The sequence below is a fragment of the Rhinoraja longicauda genome, chromosome 16, assembly GCF_053455715.1.
Source record: "Rhinoraja longicauda isolate Sanriku21f chromosome 16, sRhiLon1.1, whole genome shotgun sequence".
In the NCBI taxonomy this organism is placed as follows: Eukaryota; Metazoa; Chordata; class Chondrichthyes; order Rajiformes; family Arhynchobatidae; genus Rhinoraja; species Rhinoraja longicauda.
In genome coordinates, this window is record NC_135968.1 from 18350899 (window position 1) to 18374921 (window position 24023).

Consider the following 24023-nt stretch of genomic DNA (forward strand, 5'->3'; position numbering starts at 1 on the left):
GGGGGTGGGATCGCTGGTCGTTGCAGACTCGGTGGGCCGAAGGGCCTGTTTCTGCGCTGTCTCTCTAAAGTCCACTGTGTTTTCAGGCCTGTGAGGACTGTTTTGCTGCTGCAAGTAGGAACCTCATTGACAACTCAACGCTGTTGACCCTCCTCTGCGTTCACGTCCGGCTGACTACTTACGGATTTGAAACCTCGGTAGAGGACCTGGAGCTCCTTCTTGGTGAACTTTGTCTGACCTTGGAGTTGCTCCAGTCCTTCTGGCCGGTGGCACACGGTGGACGGTTCCAACTCATCCTCGATGCTGTCTGCCGGGGGGGGAGAGAGACAAAGGAGTTAGAGTTAGAGGGTCCACCATGGAGTGCCCACCGCGTCCACTGGTGAAGTGTGCCGATGGTGGAGGGAGGAAGGGGGGAGGAGGAAGGGTGGGAAGTCAAGGGAAAAATAAGGGAGGGAGGAAGGGGGGAGGAAGGGGGGGAGGAAGGGGGGGAGGAAGGGGGGGGAGGAAGGGGGGGGAGGAAGGGGGGAGGAAGTCAAGGGAAAAATAAGGGAGGGAGGAAGGGGAGGAGGAAGGAAGGGGGAGGAAGGGGGAGGAAGGGGGGGAGGAAGGGGAGGAGGAGGAGGGGAGGAGGGGGGAGGAGGAAGGGGGGGAGGGGGGGAGGAAGGGGGGAGGAAGGGGGGAGGAGGAAGGGAGGGAGGGGGGGAGGAAGGGGGGGAGGGAGGGAGGGAGGGAGGGAGGGAGGGAGGGAGGGAGGGAGGGAGGGAGGGAGGGAGGGAGGGAGGGAGGGAGGGAGGGAGGGAGGGAGGGAGGGAGGGAGGGAGGGAGGGAGGGAGGGAGGGAGGGAGGGAGGGAGGGAGGGAGGGAGGGAGGGAGGGAGGGAGGGAGGGAGGGAGGGAGGGAGGGAGGGAAGGGAGGGAGGAAAGGGAGGGAATGGAGGGGAAAGGAATAGATGGAAAAGGAAGGGGTATTCACCATTATGACCCAATACACCCACACATCCACAACTCTCCTCCCATCCCACAAACATATCATTGTACAAAATTAATGACCAATAAATGATCAATACAAAAGCGGTGTCATTTCAGGGAGTTAGATTTTGATTGATCGACAAACACAGCGTGGAAACAGACCACTCGGCCCACTGAGTCCACGCCGACTGTCGATCACCTATTCGCACCAGTTCTACTTATCCCACTTTCACCCGCGGGCCGAATTAAAGAGGGCCAATTAACCATCAAAACCGCACGCTTTGGGACATGGGAGGAAACTGGAGCACCCACGCGGTCATGGGGAGAATGTGCAAACTCCACACACAGACAGAGGGCACCAGACGTCAGGATCGAACACGGGTCTGTGGCGCTGTGAGGCTAAGGCTCTACCAGCTGTGCCATTGGGTCACTCTAGGCTGACTGGAACCACTCCCCACCATATCCCCACCCCATCAGCACTCTCATTTGCTGTAAAGCACAATTCTTTAGACTTTAGAGATACAGGGCGGAAACAGGCCCTTCGGCCCTCCGGGTCTGTGCCGACCAGCGATCACCCCGTACACTAGCTCTATCCTACACACACTAGCGACAATTTACAATTTTTACCGAAGCCAATTAACCTACAAACCTGCACGTCTTTGGAATGGGGGGAAACCGGAGACCCCGGAGAAAACCCACGTGGTCACAGGGAGAAGGTACAAACTGCGTAGAGACAGCACCCGTAATCGGGATCAATCCTGGGTGTCTGGCGCTATAAGGTACCAGCTTTACCGCTGCGCCACCGTGCCGCCCACTTATGGCAGCACAGGAAGCTATTTAGCTTTTGCCCCTGAACCTTGCCGTTTGAAGGAGCTATTGGTGAAATCCCTACCCCTGCTGTGTTCCAGAGCCCCGTACATCTCTCCCCACCAATTCCCCTCAGAAGGTTCCCATTGAATCTTCCTCCATCGCCTTTTCCAGCACTTCATTCCAGAGCACAATGACCCACTGTAAGCACACTCACAAATTGCCTCATTAAACTCAGGTTTGTTCTCGTTGCGTCTAACGATGCCTTAAAGCTGCACCAAGCAAGGATTTCATTGTTCATAAGACATAGGGGCAGAATTAGGCCATTCGGCCCATCGAGTCTAGAGTCATGGCAAGTCCAACTTTCCCTCTCAACCCTATTCTCCTGTCTCCTACCCATAACCTTTGACACCCTTACTAATCAAGAACTTGTCAATCTCCGCTTTAAAAATACCCATTGACTTAGGCTGCACAACCATCTGTGACAACGAGTTCCACAGATTCACTATCATATCATATCATATATATACAGCCGGAAACAGGCCTTTTCGGCCCACCAAGTCCGTGCCGCCCAGCGATCCCCGTACATTAACACTATCCTACACCCACTAGGGACAATTTTTACATTTACCCAGCCAATTAACCTACATACCTGTACGTCTTTGGAGTGTGGGAGGAAACCGAAGATCTCGGAGAAAACCCACGCAGGTCACGGAGAGAACGTACAAACTCCTTACAGTGCAGCACCCGTAGTCAGGATCGAACCTGAGTCTCCGGCGCTGCATTCGCTGTAAAGCAGCAACTCTACCGCTGCACTACCGTACCGTACCGTGCCGCTATCCTCTGGCTAAAGAAATTCCTCCCCATCCTCTTTTCAATGGTACATTGGGTTATCCCAGGTGCACTTGGTAAATACACACTTAAATCTTGCACCAAGAACTTCAGCATCTACCTCTGGTCTTTTCTCCAATATCCTTAAATCTGTTCCTCTTGGTCCTTGGCCACTTGGCCACCAGTTTCCTCTGGCCTCCTCTGTTAATAACCCAGTGTCACATCTCCCATTCAGGGTCTCTGCAACCAGGGAAATCAGCCCAGCTCTGGCAGCCTCCCCCCTTGCGAGAGGGGATTGTGAGTATTAGAAGTATTTACTATTGTGTTCAGTTTTGGCCACCATGTCATAGTAAAGACGTGGTCAAGCTGGAAAGGATGCAAAGAAGCTTTATGAGGATGTTATGTGGAGCGTTTGACGGCACTGGGCCTATATTCGCTGGAGTTTAGAAGAATGAGGGGGGGGAACCTCATTGAAACGTACAGAATAATGAAAGGCTTGGATAGAGTGGATGTGGTGAGGATGTTCCCTAGGGCTAGAGGTCCTAGCCTCAGAATTAAAGGAATTTCTTTAGTCAGAGGGTGGTGAATCTGTGGAATTCTTTGCCACAGAAGGCCGTGGGGGAAAAGTCAGTGGATATACTTAAGGCAGAGATAGATAGATTCTTGATTAGTATGGGTGTCTAGGTTTTGGGGAGAAGGCAGGAGATTGGGGTTTGGAGAGATAGATCAGCCATGATTGAATTGTAGAGTAGACTTGATGGGCCGAATGGCCTAATTCTACTCCTATCACATGATCTTATGTTGCCAGGACTTGAGGGCCTCAGCTATAGGCAGAGGTTGAGCAGGCTAGGACTATTCCTTGGAGGGCAGGAGGATAAGGGGTGATCTTATAGAAGTGTACAAGATCATGAGAGGGATAGATTGGGTAACCACGCTGAGTCATCGAGAACCTGAGGACACAGGTTTAAGGTGAGGTGGGTAAAGATTTAATAGGAACCCGAGGGGTAACTTTTTTTACACAAAGAGTGGTCGGCGTATAGAACGAGCTGCCGGAGGAGGTAGTTGAGGCAGGTGCTATCACAGAGTTTAGACAGGTACATGGATAGGATAGGTTTAGTGATATGGGCCAAACGCATGCAGGTGGGACTAAGGTAGATGGAGTGTATTGGCCGGTATGGGTAGGTTGGGCCGAAGGGCCTGTTTCCATGCAGTGTGACTCTATGAGAGGATGTGGTTGCACAGGAGAGGGTGCAGAGGAGATTTACCAGGACATTGGCTGGGATGTAAAAGACTCCGCTCTCGAGGACAGAATGGATAGATCGGGTTCGTTTACCTTGGAGCAGAGGTGGCTTGGAAGAACTGGTAGAGATATCGACAATGATGAGAGGCATCGCTAGGTGCTAGGGTTGATAGAAAGAAACTTTACCCATGGCAGAGATATCTCAGACCCGGGGGAATGGGTGCATGTGACCCTGGGGGACTCATTTTAGGTCCATGTTTATTATTGTACAGCGAAAAGCATGCTATTGAAAACAGACCAGATAATACTATGCATCGATACAATCAAGTCAAACTCAAGTACAATAGTTAGAGCAAAGGGGAAGATAGAGAGTGCATAATATAGTTCTCAACATTGGAGAGCATCAGTTCCGGAGACAAAGACCATTGTCCGCAATGGGGTAGAGGTGAATCGGACAGTACCCTAGCTTATGGAAGGACCGTACAGAAGCCGAATAATGGAGGGGAAGAAGTTGTTCCCGAGTCTGATGGTGCGCGCTTTCAAGCTTTCAAGCTTCTGTACACGACTTGGCCTACACAACGTCAAAGCAGAGCATGTATTGAACTCTCTGCTCCTCCCTCCAGAGCCGCTGCCTGACCTGCTGAGCATTTCCAACATTTTAATTTTTATCACAAGGATCCAATTAGGCAGACACAATGCTATTGTATCTCAAACACCTAATGTTTAAAATACTGGCGACGCTGGAAAACTGAAAGTAGGACAAGATATGCTGGAATAAGGTCACAAAACATCCACAGAGAAAGGAAAACAAGTTTGTTTCATGTCAGCAAATTTTCATGAATCTTTCCCGATGTCATCACTACTGTCCCCAGTGTTGGAGATACAGTGTGGAAACAGGCCCTTCGGCCCACCGAGTCCATGCTGGCCATCGATCATCCATTCACACAGTACCTCCTGCACACTAGGAGTGTTTAATTTACAGAGGGCCACTTAACCCACAAACCCCCACGTCTTTGGGATGTGGGAGAAAACCGGCGCACCTGGAGGAAACCAACCTGAGCGGCCACAGGAAGAACTCCGCACACAGACAGCACCCGAGGTCAGGATCGAACCTGGTCTCTGGCGCAGTGAGGCAGCGGCACTTCCCGCTGCGCCACCGTGTCGAGCGCAATGCATCGAGCACGTGGACCAGGCTTTGGACTTTTGTAAATGGAGCCAATGTAAAAATGTGACTTATGTAAAAAGAATTTCACTGGGCAGTCCACACGTGACAATAAAGCACCATTGAACCACTGAGACCTAAGCACCATGATTAGATGCCTGTAGCCATCTGCTATGGGTCCATATAACGGAGAGTGCACCATATCACTGTGGTGATACTGCCTCCTCTGGAACCCAGGCTAGAATCAAGATGGCAGCAAGAATGGACACAGGAAATGAATGGCCTCTGTAAGCGGTTTCCCGTTATCTGACCCAGGTAACGTCTACTGACACTCTGGAGAACGTGGATAGGCGACGTTTCGTGTCGGGACCCTTCTTCAGTCTGAAGAAGCTTCCCGACCCAGACCGGCTCCTATCCATGTTCTCCACAGATGCTGCCTGACCGGCTGAGTTACACCAGCACTTTGTGCCCAGAAGTTTCCCGCTCCACCTTCCAAGGTTTCACTTCTCCACGGTCCCACAATGAAATATTTGAGTGACTCCATAAGTCCCATTCGGCCCACCAAGTCTACTCCGCCATTCAATCATGGCTGATCTATCTTTCCCCACTCAACCCCATGCTCCTGCCTTCTCCCTGTACCTTTTGACACCCTTACCAATCAAGAACCTGTCAATCTCCGCCTTAAAACACCCATTGACTTGACCTCCGCAGCCGTCTGTGGCACTGAATTCCACAGGTTCACCACCCTCTGACTAAAGACATTCCTCCTCATCTCCATTCCAAAGGTACGTCCTTTTATTCTGAGGCTGCGCCCTCTGGAGCGAGACTCTCTCACGGGTGGAAACATCCTCCCCACATCCACTCTATCCAGGCCTTTCACTATCCGATCAGTTTCAATCAGGTCCCCCTTCCTCGTCCTTTTCAAACTCCAGCGAGTGCAAGGTCCAGAGCCGTTAAACATTCCTCAAACTCCAGCTGCTGCAGTCCCACCAGTCCGCAGATACTACTGGACGCCCAGTGCGTGTCTGGGACAGTGAGCAAGTTCCGAGAGAGATAAAAAGCAATGTACGGTTACGGTCATTTTACAGAGGTAGAAGTTTCACTTGCGTTCACTGAGGGAGGGGACCAGTTTAGGCCGACAGCACGGTAAGATTTTCAGGAAGCGCTGCTTTAAAGCTTTTGTGCTATGTCGTGGCTGGTTGCCTGAAAATCACCAAAAAAAATGACAAGGCAATTAACCAAATAAGAAAGAAAACCCCCGATATATCTTCTTAAAGATAACTCAGATTTTTTAGGGTAATATGTCCACTGGCTTTTAAAACATCCTGGGAATTTATAACGGAGTAAAGCATGTTAGAAGGTTAAGCAATGGGACTAATTAATTGATTGATTGAAAGATACAGCATTTACCACTGAGTCCACGCCGACCATCGGTCACCTGTTCACGCTATTTCCATGATCCCACTTTCTCATCCACTCCCTACACATTACGGGCAATTTGCAGAGGGCCGATTAACCTACAAACCTGCACATCTTTGGGACCTGGAAGGAAACCGGAGCACCCGGAGAAACCCCATGTGGTCACAGGAGGAATGTGCAAACTCTGTACAGACGAGGTCAGGATCAAATCTGGTTTAGCTTTTTCATTCAGAGATTGAATTGAATTGAATAAATGTTATTAGCCAAGAATGTATACATACAAGGAATTTGCCTTGGTGCTTTGCTCGCAGGTAACAACACGACATACAGTAGACAATTAAAAATAAAACATTATAATTTAAACATGCGAAGAAGGAAATAAAATACCAGAGCAAAAGGAGGCTACACACTTTTGGCTACTACTCATGGCAAAAAGCTGTTTTTATGTCTGGTTGTGGCGGATTTGACAGTCCGGAGTCGCCTTCCAGAGGGAAGTGCTTCAGAGCTTGTGGCCGGGGTGAGAGGGGTCAGCGATGATCTTGCCCACTCGCTTCCTGGCCCTTGCAGTGTACAGTTCCTCAATAGGGGGAAGGTTGCAGCCAACAACCTTCTCGGCTGATCGAGCGATGCGCTGCAGCCTCCGGATGTCGTGCTTGGTGGCTGAGCCAAACCAGACCATGATGGAGAAGGTGAGAACAGACTCTATGGTGGCAGTATAAAACGGGACCATCATTGCCTGCGGTACAGCGTGGAAACTGGCCCTTCGGCCCACTGAGTCTGTGCTGAAAAGTGATCTCCGTACACTAACACTATCTTACACACTAGGGACAATTTATAATTTACAGAAGCCAAATTAACCTACAAACCTGTACGTCTTTGGAGTGTGGGAGGAAAACCAATGCGGTCACAGGTAGAACGTACAAACTCTGTACAGACAGCACCCGAGGTCAGGATCGAACCCGTGTCTCTGGCGCTGTGAGGCAGCAACTCTGCGAGCTGCAACACTTGCAAGCCTTCTGGATGTTGCAACTCGTCATTGTTTATCGATGCCAGTGTTAGCTCTGGGGTATTGCCAATCACCATTCCTTGTTCTGGAGAGAATGCGCAAGAACGAGAGAATGACCTCCTCTTCAAGGCTGCTACCCTGACTGGGAAAATCCAGACATGGGTTGTGAACCACCTTGGCTAACTGAATAGCAGGAGTGGCAAATTACACGCGGTGGATCAGAGGACAGGTTCATCTTACCCTAGTTGTTTCAAGTTGCTTTTCATCTTCATTGGGAACCTAGAGGGTGGGGGTGCAACGCACATGTATGTTCGTCTTAACAAAGGCCATAGAGGTGCCTCGGACATTTGCTCAACAATTCCAGATGAGATAGAGGGAGATAGGTGTCATTAAGCTGGAAAGGATGCAGAGAAGGTTTACGAGGATGTTGCCAGGACTCAGGGGGGCTGGGCTGTGGGAAGAGGTGAACAGGCTAGGACTTTATTCTTTGGAGTGCAAGAGGCTGAGGGGTGATCTTATAGAAGTGTATAAAATCATGAGAGGAATAAACAGGGTGAATGCACATAATCTTTTACCCGGGGTCGAGGAATCAAGAACCAGAGGACATAGGTTCAAGGTGAGAGGGGAAAGATTTAATAGGAACCTGAGGGGAAACTAATTCACTCAAAAGTGGTGGGTAGATGGAACGAGCTGCCAGATAGTTGAAGAAGGTAGTCGAGCAACATTTTAAAGGTATTTGGACAGGCACATGGATATTAAAGGTTTGGAGGGATATGCGACAAACGTGGGCATTTGGAACTAACGTTGATGAGGCGTCTTGGTCGGCATGGATGAGTTGGGCCGAAGGGCCCGTTTCTGTGCTGCATGACTCTATGACTGATGGGTGGATTGTTCCGGCTGGCACTGAGCGCTGCAGATGCCACCGTCATTGGAACAAGTGAAACAAGCTCCATCACACTCCGTTATAAGGTGTAGAGTACCCGGAGAATTTGAAAGCCAGCAGACTCTTGAACCCAACACTGAAAGGAACACCCAGCACAAGTTGTCTTCAAAGAATGAAACTCCCACCCCCTTTCTCTATGGGTTCAGTGCGTTTCTGCCAGTCTACCTTTGTCTCCATAACTCTTTCCCCATCTTATTCCCTTTCCTTCCCTGTTCAAGGCCTTGCTGGGGGCTTGGGAAGGGGTGATGGGGTGGAAGTCTGTCCAATAATCCAATCTCACAGCCATTTAGACTTTAGAGATACAGAGCAGGAAAAAGGCCCTTTGGCCCACTAAGTCCTCCACCGACCAGTGATGTACTCGTACGTTAGCAGTGTCCTACACACTACGGACTATTTACAATTTTACCGAAGCCAATTAACCTACAAACCTGTACGTTTTTAGAGTGTGGGAGGAAACCCACGTGAAAACCCAGGTGAAAACCCACGCAATCACAGGGAGAACGTACGAACTCTGTACAGACTGCACCCGTAGGCAGGATCGAACCAGGGCCTCTGGCGCAACTCTACTGCTGTGCCACTGTGCCGCCATTCTTCAGGTGACAGCGGAGATAACCAGTGTCGCTGAAACCATTCAACCATGGGAGGGATAGAATCCGTCACCTCCTGCCCATTTCAAAAACGGGGGGGGGGAGAAGGAATTGTCATTTAGGTTTGTGGTGTCTGGAGTCTAAGCTGGCACTAAATGGTACCAGTCAGGGTGGAGATGGTTGATGTTGCTCATTGGCACCCCTTGCTGGAAAGGTGTGGAACTGAAGGGTTAACCGTCCACCTACAGTGGGGCTGGGTGGGGTAACAAAGGGGACAAGCTGGTGTGAGTGAGAAGGGACACAGGGCAAAGAAAAATATTTGACACTAGCTAGATATTGGTGCACAAGTGTCCAGTACTGGAGCATCGATTACAGAATCCCTCTCAAAGATACACCCTGAGAGACTGGCAGGAACACACACTTCATTGGTAGCCCTGCAGGAACAAAGCAGGCAAAGGCATGCAGCTGAAAATAAGTACTTCACTGACAAGCTGTGATAACTTTCTTGTTATTCTTTGGCCTGTTCCCCGATCATGCAGAACCCAAGCAAGCACTCTGTTGGTGGCCAAGGAGGGCATGCAGAGAGAAAGTCTGAGTCAACAAGAAACATGAAGCTGAGAGATGAAAGAGAAAGCAAACAGGAGGACTTTGGTTCAGCAGAGCCTGAGGGATCAGGAGCACTTGCTTCCTACCCTGAGTTAATCTCAAGGGCTGCCATCTTGGGTTGGATAGGTTGCCTAGGGAGTTTATCACAAGGCCATCTCCCACCAAGCCCCCCCCCCCCCCTCCCCCCACTCCACACTCATTGGCTGCCCATCCTCGTGACATCATCTGGTTCACCAGATTGATTCCTGGGATGGCAGGACTTTCATATGAAGAAAGACTGGATAGACTCGGCTTGTACTCGCTGGAATTTAGAAGATTGAGGGGGGATCTTATAGAAACATACAAAATTCTTAAGGGGTTGGACAGGCTAGATGCAGGAAGATTGTTCCCGATGTTGGGGAAGTCCAGAACAAGGGGTCACAGTTTAAGGATAAGGGGGAAGTCTTTTAGGACCGAGATGAGAACGTTTTTTTTCACACAGAGAGTGGTGAGTCTGTGGAATTCTCTGCCACAGAAGGTAGTTGAGGCCTGTTTATTGGTTATATTTAAGAGGGAGTTAGATGTGGCCCTTGTGGCTAAAGGGATCAGGGGGTATGGAGAGAAGGCAGGTACGGGATACTGAGTTGGATGATCACCCATGATCATATTGAATGGCGGTGCAGGCTCGAAGGGCCGAATGGCCTACTCCTGCACCCATTTTCTATGTTTCTATGTTTCTATTCTCCAAGGCCAATCAAAAAGCAGGCTTCATTACTACTCCCAAGATCTTATAGAGGTGTTCAAAATCATGAGAGGAATAGATCGGGTAAACGCACAGTCTCTTGCCCAGAGTAGGGGAATTCGAGAACCAGAGGGCACAGGTTTAAGCTGAAGGGGAAAAGATTTAATAGGAACCTGAGGGGTAAATTTTTCACACAAAGGGGGGTGGGTGCACGCTACAAGCTGTCAGAGGAGGAAGTCGAGAGAGCGGCTATCACAATGTTTACGAAACAATTAGACAGGTACATGGATAGGATGGGTTTCGAGGGATATGGGCCAAATGCAGGCAGGTGGGACGAGTCTAGATAGGATATACTGTATTGGTCAGCATGGGCAAATTGGGCGATTGGACCTGTTTCCACACTCTATGGCCTCCAATCATTAAGGCGAGAGGGAAAAAGTTTAAAGGAGATGTGCGGGACGTTTTTTTTTACAAAGAGGTTGGTGGGTGCCTGGAAGGCACTGCTAAGGATGGTGGTGGAGGCAGAAACGATAGTGGCATTTAAGAGACTTTTGGATAGGCAGGGAGTAGAGGGATGTGGATTATTTGTAGTTAGATAAGAGTTGGTCTTGGCATCAAGTTCAGCACAGACATTGTGGGCCGAAGGACCTGTTTCTGTGCTGTGTTGTTTTATGTCCTATGATATCAGCGGGATTCGGAGAAGGATGGGAAGGATGAAGAGGCTGTATTGGACTCGGTGGTTATAGGGGAGCAAAGGTTTTAACAGAGACACAAAGTGCTGGAGTAACTTAGTGGGTCAGGCAGCATCTCTGGAGGTAAGGATTAGGTGATGTTTCGGGTCAGAACCCTTTTTCAGACCCTTAACGGAGGATTGTTCCCCTATCGCACCCTATGCCTAGTGGCCAGAAGGAAAGTAAACTCTAAACACTTCATGATAAGGCCAAGAGGAGCTGACCAGCTTCTAGCACTGACTTGGGCCGAATGACAATAGACAATAGACAATAGACAATAGGTGCAGGAGTAGGCCATTCAGCCCTTCGAGCCAGCACCGCCATTCAATGCGATCATGGCTGATCACTCTCAATCAGTACCCCGTTCCTGCCTTCTCCCCATACCCCCTCACTCCGCTATCCTTAAGAGCTCTATCCAGCTCTCTCTTGAAAGCATCCAACGAACTGGCCTCCACTGCCTTCTGAGGCAGAGAATTCCACACCTTCACCACTGGTCTCCTTCAGCGTCAGAATCAGTCTCAGAGTAGGACTGAGAGAGTTCAAGGGACCTAAGACCTTCTGCTTTGTATGCTGTGTGTTCTTCGACATTCCAGCACCAACTTTCAAACCACCTTATCATATGAAGCTAGACACAAAGTGCTGGAGTAACTCAGCGAGTCAGGCAGCATCCCTGGAGAACATGGATAGGTGACTTTTCAGGTCAGGACGAGGAAAGAAGTGTCACCCATCCAGAGATACTGCCTGACCCGCTGAGCTACTCCAGCACTTTGTGTCTATCTTTGACATAAACCAGCATCTGCAGTTCCTTGGTAGAGACAAAATGCTGGAGTAACTCAGCGGGTCAAGCAGCATCTCTGGAGAGAAGGAATGGGTGGTGTTTCAGGACGAGACCCTTCTTCAGACTGATATCAGGGGAGGGGGCGGGACAAAGATAGGATGTAGTAGGAGACAGGAAGACTAGTGGGAGAACTGGGAAGGGGGAGGAGATAGAGAGGGAAAGCAGGAACTATCTGAAGTTAGAGAAGTCAATGTTAGAGTTGGAGGGCAAGAGGAATCACAGAGGGGGAGCAGTGAGAGAGGAAGTTGCTAAACTCTCGTCGAAGAGAGGAGAACTTCTTCAAAGTAGAGATACCTTGAGGGGAATTTGCAGTGGAGAGGCAAGATGTGTTGGAATTTTTTTCCCTGCAGATGCTGTTTTAAATCCAAGGTAGAGACAAAATACTGGAGTAACTCAGCGGGTCAGGCAGCATCTCTGGAGAGAAGGAATGGGTGAGGTTTTGGACCGAGACCTTTCTTCCGACTGATATCAGGTCCTTGTTATTAATACTATGAAGATACCAGTTTTGCTCGCGATATTATTCGGGGGTAGAAATTCCTCTGTGGCCACCAGTGAGAGAGATTTGGCTATTGGTTTTGTTCACCTTCCTGCAGATTATCCTACGCTAAAGACAAAATGCTGGAGGAACTCAGCAGGTCAGGCAGCGTCCATGGATGGACATTTCGGGTCAGGATCCTCCCTCCACCAGACTGAAGGAGGGTTCCGTCGCCTGTCCGTTCCCTCCACAGATGCTGCCTGACCTGCTGAGTTCCTCCAGCATTTTGTCTTTTGCTCAAGATTCCATCATCGGCTGTTCTTCACGCAGATGACCTTTAGACTTTAGAGGTACGGGTCGGAAACAGGCCCTTTGGCCCACCAAGTCCGCTCCAACCAGCCTTCACCCCGTACAGTAGCACTATCCTTCACACTAGGGACAATTTACAATTTTACTGAAACCAATTAATCTACAAACCTGCAAGTCTTTGGAGTGTGAGAGGAAACCGGAGCACCCGGAGAAAACCCACGCAGTCGGGGGGGGGGGGAGTGTGCACACTCTATACACACAGCACCCGTAGTCAGGGTTGAACCTGGGTCTCTGGTGCTGTAAGGCAGCAACTCCATGCTGCACCACTGTGCCTCACCTAATCATGTTGACTTTGGAGGTACCTATCAGTCTATGCTCTCACTCTTGTTTAGTGATCGTAACTGGACACAAACATCTCTCCCTGTATTCTTTGCCTTGTGTCTGGGGAGGTGAACATGAGATAATTAAATATTACTGAGACAAGAGATAGGTTTTCATAAACTTGGCCCGATGCAGCTCCCCAAAGGAGTTGGTAATTACCTACTCTTTCAACTTCATGATTGCAACTATAATTGAGATGATACTTGAGGCCAGGCGAGATTACTGATTAAATTGCCAGCATTAACTATGAAATTAAGCTACTTCATAGCGTGGATCACGAGTTCCTACTTAGATGAATATTTTATTGGACGTGTAATTTAAAAGCTGGCTTAAAGATGGTGCACTTGACTCTGCCATTCTGCCCATGTACATCTGGTTAGGTTCCCTTCATGTCCACTCCAAGCACTTGGTCTTCATCACACAGTGAGGTGTCTTCAGTTTAGTTTAGAGATACAGCGTGGAAACAGGCCCTTCGGCCCATCGAGTCCCTGCCAACCAGTGATCACACATTCATGTGTTCACACTAGTTCTATCCTACACTTTAAACTTTAGACTTTAGAGATGCAGGGCGGAAACAGAGTCCTCTACCCATTGGGTCCACGCTGATCAACGATCACCCAGAACGCTAACACCAGGGATCATTTTATAATTTTACAGAAGCCAATTAACCTACAAACCTGTACGTCTTAGGCGTGTGGGAGAAAACCGCAGCGCCCGGAGAAACCCCACAGGGAGAACGTGCAAACTCCGCACAGATAGCACCCGTAGTCAGGATGGAACGCGGGTTCTCTGGTGTAGTCAGGCAGCAACTGTATCCCTGCACTGCCCCGTCTCTGTCTTCTTCCTAGGATGGCACGTTCATTGGCCACTGTAACTTTTCACTTCGTGTATTGCTGAGTGGTGGAAGCCAGAGATAGTTTAGTTAATGGAAACAAGGAACCCCAGATGCTGGTTTACTGAAGAAGGGTCCCGAACTGAAATGTTACCTGGCCATATTCTCTAGGGGTGCTGCCTGAGCCGCTGACTTACTCCAGCACTTTGTGTCTTTTGGTGAGAATTTAGTTGACATTAGATTAGGGATAGTCTGGAAACAGGCCCTTCGGCCCACCGAGACTACGCTGGCCATCGATCACCCGTTCACACTAGTTCTATGTTGTCCCACTTTCTCACCCATTCCCGACACACTGGGGGACATTTTACAGAGGACCAATTAGCCTAACCGCACGTCACAAACATCGCACGTCTTTGGGATGTGGGAGGAAACCGGAGTACCCGGATGAAACCCACAGGGTGAACGTGCAAACTCCACACATGCACAGACAGCACCCGAGATCGGGATCGTACCCGGGTCTCTGGCGCTGTGAGGCAGCAGCACCACCCGCTGCGCCAATGTGCCGCCCTGCTGGGCAGGCAGGGAAGAGAGAAGTGGAGATCAAACAGAGGCATAAGGCTTGGGGATAGTGGGAACAGCAACAAATTTAAGTTCGGGAGAGAGGGCAGAAAAGATGGACGCTGATTGAAAGAGTGCAAAATGTGGAAAGAGATGGTGGACGAGAACTGTACAGTATAATTGACACGTACGGTCGGAGAAATAAAGGATAGAGTGAGCAAGGGACGGGAAAAGGGGAGCGAGAGAGAATGTGGGGAAAACTGAACATGTAGGGAGAAGGTGGGACTCACCTGGATGACTCATCTATCCTCCTTCACTGTTGACCAGAGGGGGTGAAGAATGGACACAGACTGACGCAGGGACTGACGTACACTGGGCACTTTACAGCGAGACTTTTCAATATAAGCATTTCATGCAAAACATTTCCTTAAGCTCGACCCAGTCGCATGCAGTCACGGGAACTCTGGCAAAGGTGGTCACTGTCCAGGCTTATAGAGCGCTTTTAAATTCAGTTCAATTTTGTGGTGCTTGTCCCCATTTCCTGTGAGTGTTTGCTGAGGCTCAGCGACGACTCTGACTGGTTTCATTTTATTTTAAGTGATACAGCACGGAAACAGGCCCTTCGGCCCACCGAGCCCACATCGGCCATCGGCCACTCGTACACACTAGTTCCACGTCATCCCACTTTCGCACCCACTCCCTCCACGCGAGGGGGAAGTTTACAGAGGGCCGATTAACCTACAAAAACACGCACGCCTTTTGGGATGTGGGAGGAAAACCGGAGCTCCCGGAGCAAACCCACGCGGTCACAGGGAGAGCGCGCAAACTCCACACACCGACAGCACCCGAGGTCAGGATCGAACCCGGGTCTCTGGCGCTGTGAGGCAGTAGTGCTGCAATCCTGAGGACAGCCTTGGAGGAACTCAGCAGGAAAACCCCCCATCCTATCTCTTGGCCAGCTTTGTCCTGCCCCCACCTCCCGTTTCTGGACCTCCCCACCCCCCACCCCCCCTCCCACTCGCTCATTCCTGACCCGAAGCGTTGTCTGCCCATTCTCTCCACAGATGCTGTCTGACCCGCTGAGTTGCTCCAGCACTATGTTATATATATTGGAGTTTCTTTGACCCTACCTGACCCGATGCCATGAGACTTTATCAATTACTTGTGTCAGGGCTGCAGGTAACAATGTCCTTTCATTGTCCACCCCCCTCCCCCCGCCTCGGCTGTCAGCGAGTGTAGTCAATCAAGGCAAGTTAAAGCACAGAGACATAATAGACTGCAGATCCTGAAATCTTGAGTACAATACAAAGTCATAGAGTTGAACAGCAGGGAAGCAGGCCCTTCAGCCCAACTTGACCAAGAAGCCCCATCAATGCTAGTCCCACCTGCCAGTGTTTGGCCCATCTCCCTCTAACACTTTCCAATCCATATACCTCTCCAAGTGTCTTTCAAATACTGTTTATAGTACCTGCCTCCACTACCTCCTCTGGCAGCTCGTTCCAAATACCTATCATCCATTGTGTGAAAAGAACTGCCCCTCAGGTTCCTATTAAATCTTTCACCTCTCACCTTAAACCTATGTGCTCTGGTTATTGATTCCCTAACTCTGGGTAAAAGACACCGTGTAATAGAATTTAGTGTTTCGAGATACAGCGTGGGAACAGGCCCTTCGGCCGCCTGAGTCTGTGCTGACCATCGATCACTTGTTCACACTAGGTAGCACAAAATGCTGGAGTAACTCAGCGGGCCAGGCAGCATCTCTGGAGAGAAGGAATGGGTGACGTTTCAGGTCGCGACCATTCTTCAGACTGATGTTCAGACTTGTTCACACTAGTTATCCCACTTTCTCATCCACCCCGTGCACACTTGGGGCAATTTACAGAGGCCGATATCTTTGCAACGGTCTTTGGAACTGTCCTTCCATAAGCTCGGGTACTGCAGGATTCACCTCTACCCCTTTTTAAAAAATATATATCAAAAAATACTTTATTCAAGTAATAAATATTTACAAAACATCTTCTTTTCAACAACTCCATCCGACATTTCCGGAGGTTACACATTCAATGCAGATATTCATTTCCAATTTTACACAGAATCCCTTATTTGGAGGGGCGTCTCTCTCCACCACACCCTGCCCCCCATGTCCAGCAGCGGAAGGACCCTAGACTGTGGTCCTCCCCCACAGAGCCTTGGCGTTGGCTGCACCAAGCTTCAGTGCGTCCCTCAGCACGTACTCCTGCAGTCTGCAGCGGGCCAGTCGGCAACATTCCCCCAACGGACAGCTCGCTCCGCTGGGAGGTCAACAAAGCTCGGGCAGACCAAAGAGCGTCTTTCACCGAGTTGATGACCCTCCATTACCATTGCGGGCATTGGACTTTTTGTCTCTGGAACTGGTGCGCTACGATGCTGAGAACCATAATCTGCACTGTGTAGCTTCCCCTTTGCTCTACCTGTTGTACATGAGTTTGCCTTGTTTGTGTTTATGTATCGTACGTCTGATCTGTTTGGAGAGCAGGCAAAACAAAGCTTTTCACTGTACCTCGGTATACATGACAATAATAAATCTAAACCGTAAGCATTTAGCGAATCGAGACAAATGGGAGTGGGGGTGCGGTTAAAGAGACAGATTATTCACCATATTCCCGAGTGGTTGCTATAACGATGTCCAGGCAGATGCGTGGTCTCGGCTTCAAGCATTTTACCTGCAAACTCCCTGACCCTGCCTTCTCACCCATCACTGCCCCCCCCCCCCCCCCCCCCACCGGGCTACACACTCACACACATGCACACACACACACACACACACACACACACACACACACACCATCATACTCACCCACCCACACACACACACACACACACACACACACACACACACACACCATCATACTCACCCACCCACACACACACACACACACCATCATACATAAACACCCACACACATACTCACCCACACACACACACACACACCCACACACACACCCACACACATACTCACCCATCCACACACACACACATACACTGTTCCCCCCAAGGGGAACCCCAGCAATAAGCTGAAGGTGGCGGCACTTACATCTGCCCTTCTTGTGGGCGCGCGCGGGCAACAGGGTTCGGATGGTTTTGAACAAGACTCCGGTTGTCTGAGGTACCAGCGCCATTGCACCAGAGATGGGAACGTCACTCGTTTAAATTGGACGTCCCGGCCACTCGTCCATGCTCACCTCACGCTTCTCTCTGTCCCTTCCCTTCCCCTCCCCACCACTCCCCGGTATATCCCCCCCCCCCCTCAGTCTCTCCTTCACCTGCCCACCCCTCCTGCCCACCTGTCCCTTCACTTCACGTTACCTTGTTCCTGACCTGCCCTCTGTGTTTGTCTCACTCTGTGGCCACCTCTCCTACTCTCTGTCTCTGTCTCTCTCGGTCTGTCTTTCTCACTCTATGTTTGTCTATCTCTATGTCTCTCTCTCTGCCTCTCTGTCTCTGCCTCTCTGTCTCTGCCTCTCTCTGTCTGTCTTTCTCACTGTCTCACTCTATGTTTGTCTATCTCTATGTCTCTCTCTCTCTGCCTCTCTATCTCTGCCTCTCTCTGTCTGTCTTTCTCACTGTCTCACTCTATGTTTGTCTATCTCTATGTCTCTCTCTCTCTGCCTCTCTATCTCTGCCTCTCTCTGTCTCTGTCTGTCTTTCTCACTGTCTCACTCTATGTTTGTCTATCTCTCTGTCTCTCTCTGTCTCAATGTCTCTGTCTGTGTCTCTCTCTCTCTCTCTCTCTCTCTCTCTCTCTCTCTCTCTCTCTCTCTCTCTCTCTCTCTCTCTCTCTCTCTCTCTCTCTCTCTCTCTCTCTCTCTGTCACCCCTTGTCTCCCTCCTTGCACCTATTGACTGCTCCCTCTCTGTCTGCCTCTGTGCCTCACCCTGTCTCAGTCTCTGCCAGGCCCCTACCCCTCCTCAGTCCGTGTCTCCCTGCCTGTCCCCCATGCCTCTGGTCACAGGATCAGACTCCAAGTGGTGAGCGATCTGGCTGCGATGACTCCTGTGTCACGCTGTTCACTGATCACTGCAGCAGCTGCTCTCAGACAGTGATTGAAAGGCTTGACTGCACCCAAGAGGAGAGAACATCCCATTTTCATGGCCGTTCCTGGGAGAATTCATCTAATACCCCCCCACCCTCAACACACAGTGGGGGTCACAACTGAGCTCCCACCCCCGTTACCAATGCTCAATAACGTGCCCTCAAAATCAAACCGTAAAAATCCCGCAACGTCAGTTGCAAATTATTTATTGTAGAACGGTAACCAGTTGCAAAAGCAGCATGGTGGCGCAGCTGGTAGAGCCTTTGCCTCACAGCGCAGAGACCCGGGTTCGATCCTGACCTCGGGTGCTGTCCGAGGAGAGAGAGGGGGGGGGGGGGGGGAGGGGGAGGGGGGTGCAGAACAAGTTACAGGTAGATACAGGTGAGAGGGGTTGGATTTGCGGACGGGTGGAGTAAGCGTCGAGGTGAAGAGGAGTCAAAAGTTGTTCATACTTTACTGGACTTTATCATGCACTAAACATTATTCCCTTTATCCTGTATCTCTGTGCACTGTTTGTAGGAAGGAACTGCAGATGCGGCTTTACACCAAAGATCGTCACAAAAAGCTGGAGTTACTCAACGGGTCAGGCAGCATCTCTGGAGAAAAGGAATAGGAGCTTTTTCGGGTCGAGACCTCTCTTCAGACCGAGAGTCAGGGGAGAGGGAAAGGAGAGGGATGATAAAGGCAGACAGAACAAATGAATGAAAGATATACAAAGGAATAAATCAAAGCCGGCAACGATGATCAAGGAGAGGTGGAGCCCACAATGGTCCATTGTTGGTTGTGCGGAAGGTGATAACGAGTGGTACAAACAGTGAAACTCAGCAGGACGGCAGCAGTGAAACTAGTACGGCAACCAGGGTGAGGGAGGGACAGAGAGAGAGGTGGTGCAAGGGAAAGACAGAAAGGCCAGTATGGCAATGGGAAGGGGAGTTCAAGTGTTTGGCAACCGGGAGATCTCAGAGGCTAAGTTGGACTGAGCTAAGGTGTTCAGTGAAACAATCACCCAGTGTGCACTTGGTCTGGCCGATATACAGGAGTCCACACCTGGAACAGTGGGACACGATAGATGAGGTTGGAGGAGGTGCAAGTGAACCTCTGCCTCACCTGCCAGGACTGTCAGGGTCCCTGGCCAGAGTTGAAGGAGGAAGTATAGGGACAGGTGTTGCAATATCAATGCGGCCACGGGGGGGAAAGTACCTGAGGAGAGGGTGGTTTGGGTGGGAAAGGATTAGTTAACCAGGGAGTTGCGGAGGGAACGGTCTCTGCGGAAAGGAGAAAGGGGTGGAGATGGGAAGATGTGGCTCGTGGTGGGATCCCGTTCAAGGTGGCGAAAATGTCAGAGGATTATGTGCTGTATGTGACAGCTGACGGGGTCGAAGGTGACATTGTACATTGTGGGCGGCTCCATTTTAATCTTTCCGCTGACTATACCACACACAACAAAAAGTTTTTTACCGTACTTCGGTAAATGTGGCAGTAATTAACTAAACTAAACTCCTTATCTGACACCCGTTTTTCACCTTTTCACCAACCTGTGCAAAACACTAAGTGCTGGAGGAACTCAGCGCGTCAGGCAGCATCTGTGGAGGGAATGGTCAGATGACATTTTGGGTGGGGACTCTTCTTCAGACTGAAATCTATGTCTGTCTACAAATGAACTGTTGGATTTGCATCACAATTTTAAGTTTATTATTGTCACGTGTAACGAGGTAGAGTGAAAAGGTTTATAAGTTCATAAGTTCATGTCATGGAAGCAGAATTAGCCCATTTGGCCCGTCGCATCTACTCCGCCATTCATTCACAGCTGGTCCATCTTTTTTTCCCAACCCTATTCTCCTGCCTTCTCCCCGAAACCTTTGACACCCTTACTAATCAAGAACCTGTCAATCTCCGCTTTAAAAGTACCCCCAAAAACGGCCTCCACAGCCGTCTGTGGCAATGAATTCCACAGATTAACCACCTCTGCATGCCTGCCAAACAGATCAGATAACACAATCAATTGAAACTCAAGTACACTAGGTCGAGCAAAGGGGAAGATACAGAGTTCAGAATATAGTTCTTGGCATTGTAGTGCATCAGATCCAGAGACAAAGTCCAATGTCCTCAATGGGGTGGGGGTGAATTGGACAGGGCCGTAGTTTATGGAAGGACTGTTCAGAAGCCCAATAACAGAGGGGAAGAAGCTGTTGCTGAGTGTGGTGGTGCACGCTTCAGAGTTTCTTATCTGACATTTGGTTGTGGACTGTGCCGTGTCAGTCTAGGCTTGTGCTAAATCACTGTGTCAACCTGACATTGCGTGGTGCCAGACAGCGATAAGACAGGAACTACACTCTCTGCTTGCAGTCACACCGTCTCAAACATGAGCTGGGATCGCATAGAAACAAGGAACTGTAGATGCTGGTTTAAAAAGGGCACAAAAGGCTGGAGTAACTCAGCGGGTCAGGCAGCATCTGTGGAGAACATGGATAGATGACATTTCGGGCTGGGACCTTTCTTTAGACCGACCTAAATCAATCCAAAGAAAGTCACCTGTAACTTAACTATCCCAAACCCCCTTTCTCCCTTCCCGTCTCTTCCACCCCCCTCCCCCCACCCTTCCCTCCTCTGGGCCCCACCTGTTTCCCCCCCTCCCCCGACTCTATGGAGTCATAGAGTCATACTCATGGGGCCAGAGAGTCACAGAGTCATAGTCATAGAGCACGGAAACGGGCCCTTTGGCCAGACGTCTCCATGCCAACCAAAATGCCACATCTATGCTAGTTCCCATTTGCCCACGTTTGGCCCACATACCTCTAAACATTTCCTATCCATGTACCTATCCATGTGTCTTTTAAATGCTACTAGACCAAGTGGACCCGTTGGGCCCAAACCTCTCCTGCATTGGTGCAGGAGCACTCTCTCCTCCCCCCCTCCCCTCTCCCCCCCTCCACTTTCCCCCCTCCCTCCATCCCCCTCAACCCCCCTTATCCCCTCCCTCCCTCCCTCCCTCCCTAGGAGATAGATTTAAACTTTAAAATATGAATAACTTGAAAAATATAACACCGATTTCAAAGTAACTTCTTCCATTAGCACCAAAGGGATGGCGGTGAGTAAGGTGGGCCTAAAATTGTCGGGCTATCGTGTACAGTTTTGGCTGTAGTTCAGGAACAAACAAACAAACAAATGAGAGTTTTAGTGTATAGATAGTATCTGCCTCCACGACCTCTTCTTCCTGATCCATATACCCACCACCAAGCCACCGAACTCATTGCCCCTGACTCATTGCCCCTGACTGCGGAAAGATTAGAGGGCGTAGATTTCAGGTTGGAGGCGGACAAAGTTTAAAGGAGATGTAGGGGGCAAGGTGTTTTATACCAAGAGTGGTAGGTGCTTGGAACATGTTGCCAGGGATTGTGGTGGAGGCAGACACAATGTGGTGTTCAAGAAGCTTTTAGGTAGGCACATGGATATGTAAGGATGGAGGGATAAGGATCATGTTCAGGCAGAGGAGATTTGTTTAACCTGGTATCATGTTTAGTGGGCCGAAGGGCCTTTTCCTGTGCTGTACTGTTCTATGTGCTATGCGATTAGATCCTTGACAGGTAGGGATTATAAAACCAAGATGGAGAAATTGGAATCCCGACACAAAATGTCGCCCATCCTTTTTCACCGGAGACGCTGCCTGACCCGCAGAGTTACACCGGCACTCTGGTGTCTATCTTTGGTATAAACCAGCATCTGCACTTCTTTGTTGCTACTTCTAGAGAATACATCTTGTTCTACACACGTCACTAGCAAAACTGGCTCGTATCAATAGCAAGTCAATAGGAGCTGAAGTACGTTGACATAAACATTTCAAAAATAACTCGGTATAGATCCATAAATTAGCTCGGAGAATGACTATATTTACAGGGCTATATTTAGAAACTTCGAGTACCTTAAACTGGGTTAATCCGAAAAAGTGAGACACTGATAAATGAGGCAGCGCGCTGGACTTGAAGCCTCTTCCTACCTTCACTGGAGAAATCAATCAGTCCCAGGAAATGTAACAGCTTCAGCGAACTTACAACGAGAAAGATGATGCCTACAGTTTGCAACCCCTCAGACTGCCACACGTTGTCGAGGACCATTCTGTTGCCACCCCCTGGGTCAGAGCGCAGGGGGCGGTGGAGCAGGGGGGCAGCAAGACCAGCGGGCACGTAAGACAGAGTCCGAGCCACAGAACGATGAGACTGAGGGACTGGCGGTGAGGGGAGGCACCGTGACCAGACAGGGCGAGGGATATGGTGTATTCACGTACCCACAGATACATGCACACGCATACCGATACACACACACAGATACACGCCCGTGCACACACAGATACACACACGCACACAGGACACACGCAATTGCACACAGATACACACACGCACTCACAGATACACGCACATGCACACGGATACACGCACACAGATAGGCACACTCACAGATACACATACATACTCACAAAACCTAGTGGTGAGTGGTCGCAGAAGATATGATACAGAGTGAGGCACTCAGTGGGTCACAGAAGGTTTCTTTGAAACACACACACACAAACACACACACACACACACACACACGCACACAGCTTAGAATAAGAATGTGGTCACATAAGTCACGATACAGGGTAAAGCACTTAGAGACTCACAGAGGCTTTTTTATGAGAAATGTGCGCACACACACAGCTCAGAATAAGAAAGTGGTCGGAGAGGTTGTGATACAGAGTGAAGGACTTAGAGACTCACAGAGGACTTTCTGTGAGAAATACACACACACACACACAGATTTCAGAATAAGAAAGTGGTCAAAGAATTGCAATGCAGAATGAGGCACTCAGTGATTCACAGAGGGACTTTTGTGAGAATTACACACGCACACACACACATTAGGTTAAAACAGGAAAATGGTCAAAGAGGTGGTTATACAGAATGACACACTTAGAGACTCACAGAGACTATTTTGTGTGAAATGCAGACACGTACACAGACACATGCAGACAGACACACAGGCACACAGACACACAAGCAGACACAGAGTGAGAAACGCAAAAGACACGACTCAGATGCATAGGAGAGGAGAAGGTACCTCAGTGAAGGGACACCACATATCAGTGACAGGGAGTCTCACAGACGTACAGAGCTGCAGAGTCCCACAGCACAGGCACTAAGATGGAGAGAGGCACAGCACAAGTTTCCGAGGGAGACAACCCCAGAGGCACCGACTCGCAGAGTGAAAGAGACAGAGGTACGCAGCCGAGGGTGTGGGGAGGAGAAGGGGAGGAACTGAGAATCGCAGTCAGAACACGGAGAGGGGGAGAGGATGAGAGAGGGTGAGGGGAGAGAGGGGGAGAGAGAGGGGGAGAGAGGGGGAGTGAGAGGGAGTGAGGAGGAGAGGAGGGGGAGAGAGGGGGGGATAGGGGGAGAGAGGGGAAGGGGGAGAGAGGGAGAGAGAGAGGGAGTGAGAGGGAGTGAGGGGGGAGAGAGAGGGAGAGAGAGGGGGAGAGAGGGGGGGAGAGGGGGGGAGAGAGGGGG

At 49.9% G+C, this 24023-nt stretch overlaps 1 protein-coding gene across 6 annotated transcripts in view; it reads right to left on the reverse strand.

Annotated features, from left to right (window-relative positions):
- LOC144601308 (A-type potassium channel modulatory protein KCNIP2) overlaps nt 1-24023 on the reverse strand; it is a 191960-nt gene that overhangs the window by 20450 nt on the left and 147487 nt on the right. For 3 of the 6 annotated variants that reach the window (XM_078413346.1, XM_078413347.1, XM_078413344.1), the window contains exon 2: nt 183-307. In XM_078413346.1, the coding sequence (XP_078269472.1) occupies nt 183-307 (125 nt within the window). Of the gene's footprint in view, nt 1-182; nt 308-6115; nt 6212-17487; nt 17589-24023 lie in introns of those variants that run through there. The other 3 variants (XM_078413343.1, XM_078413341.1, XM_078413345.1) reach the window with 2 other exon arrangements.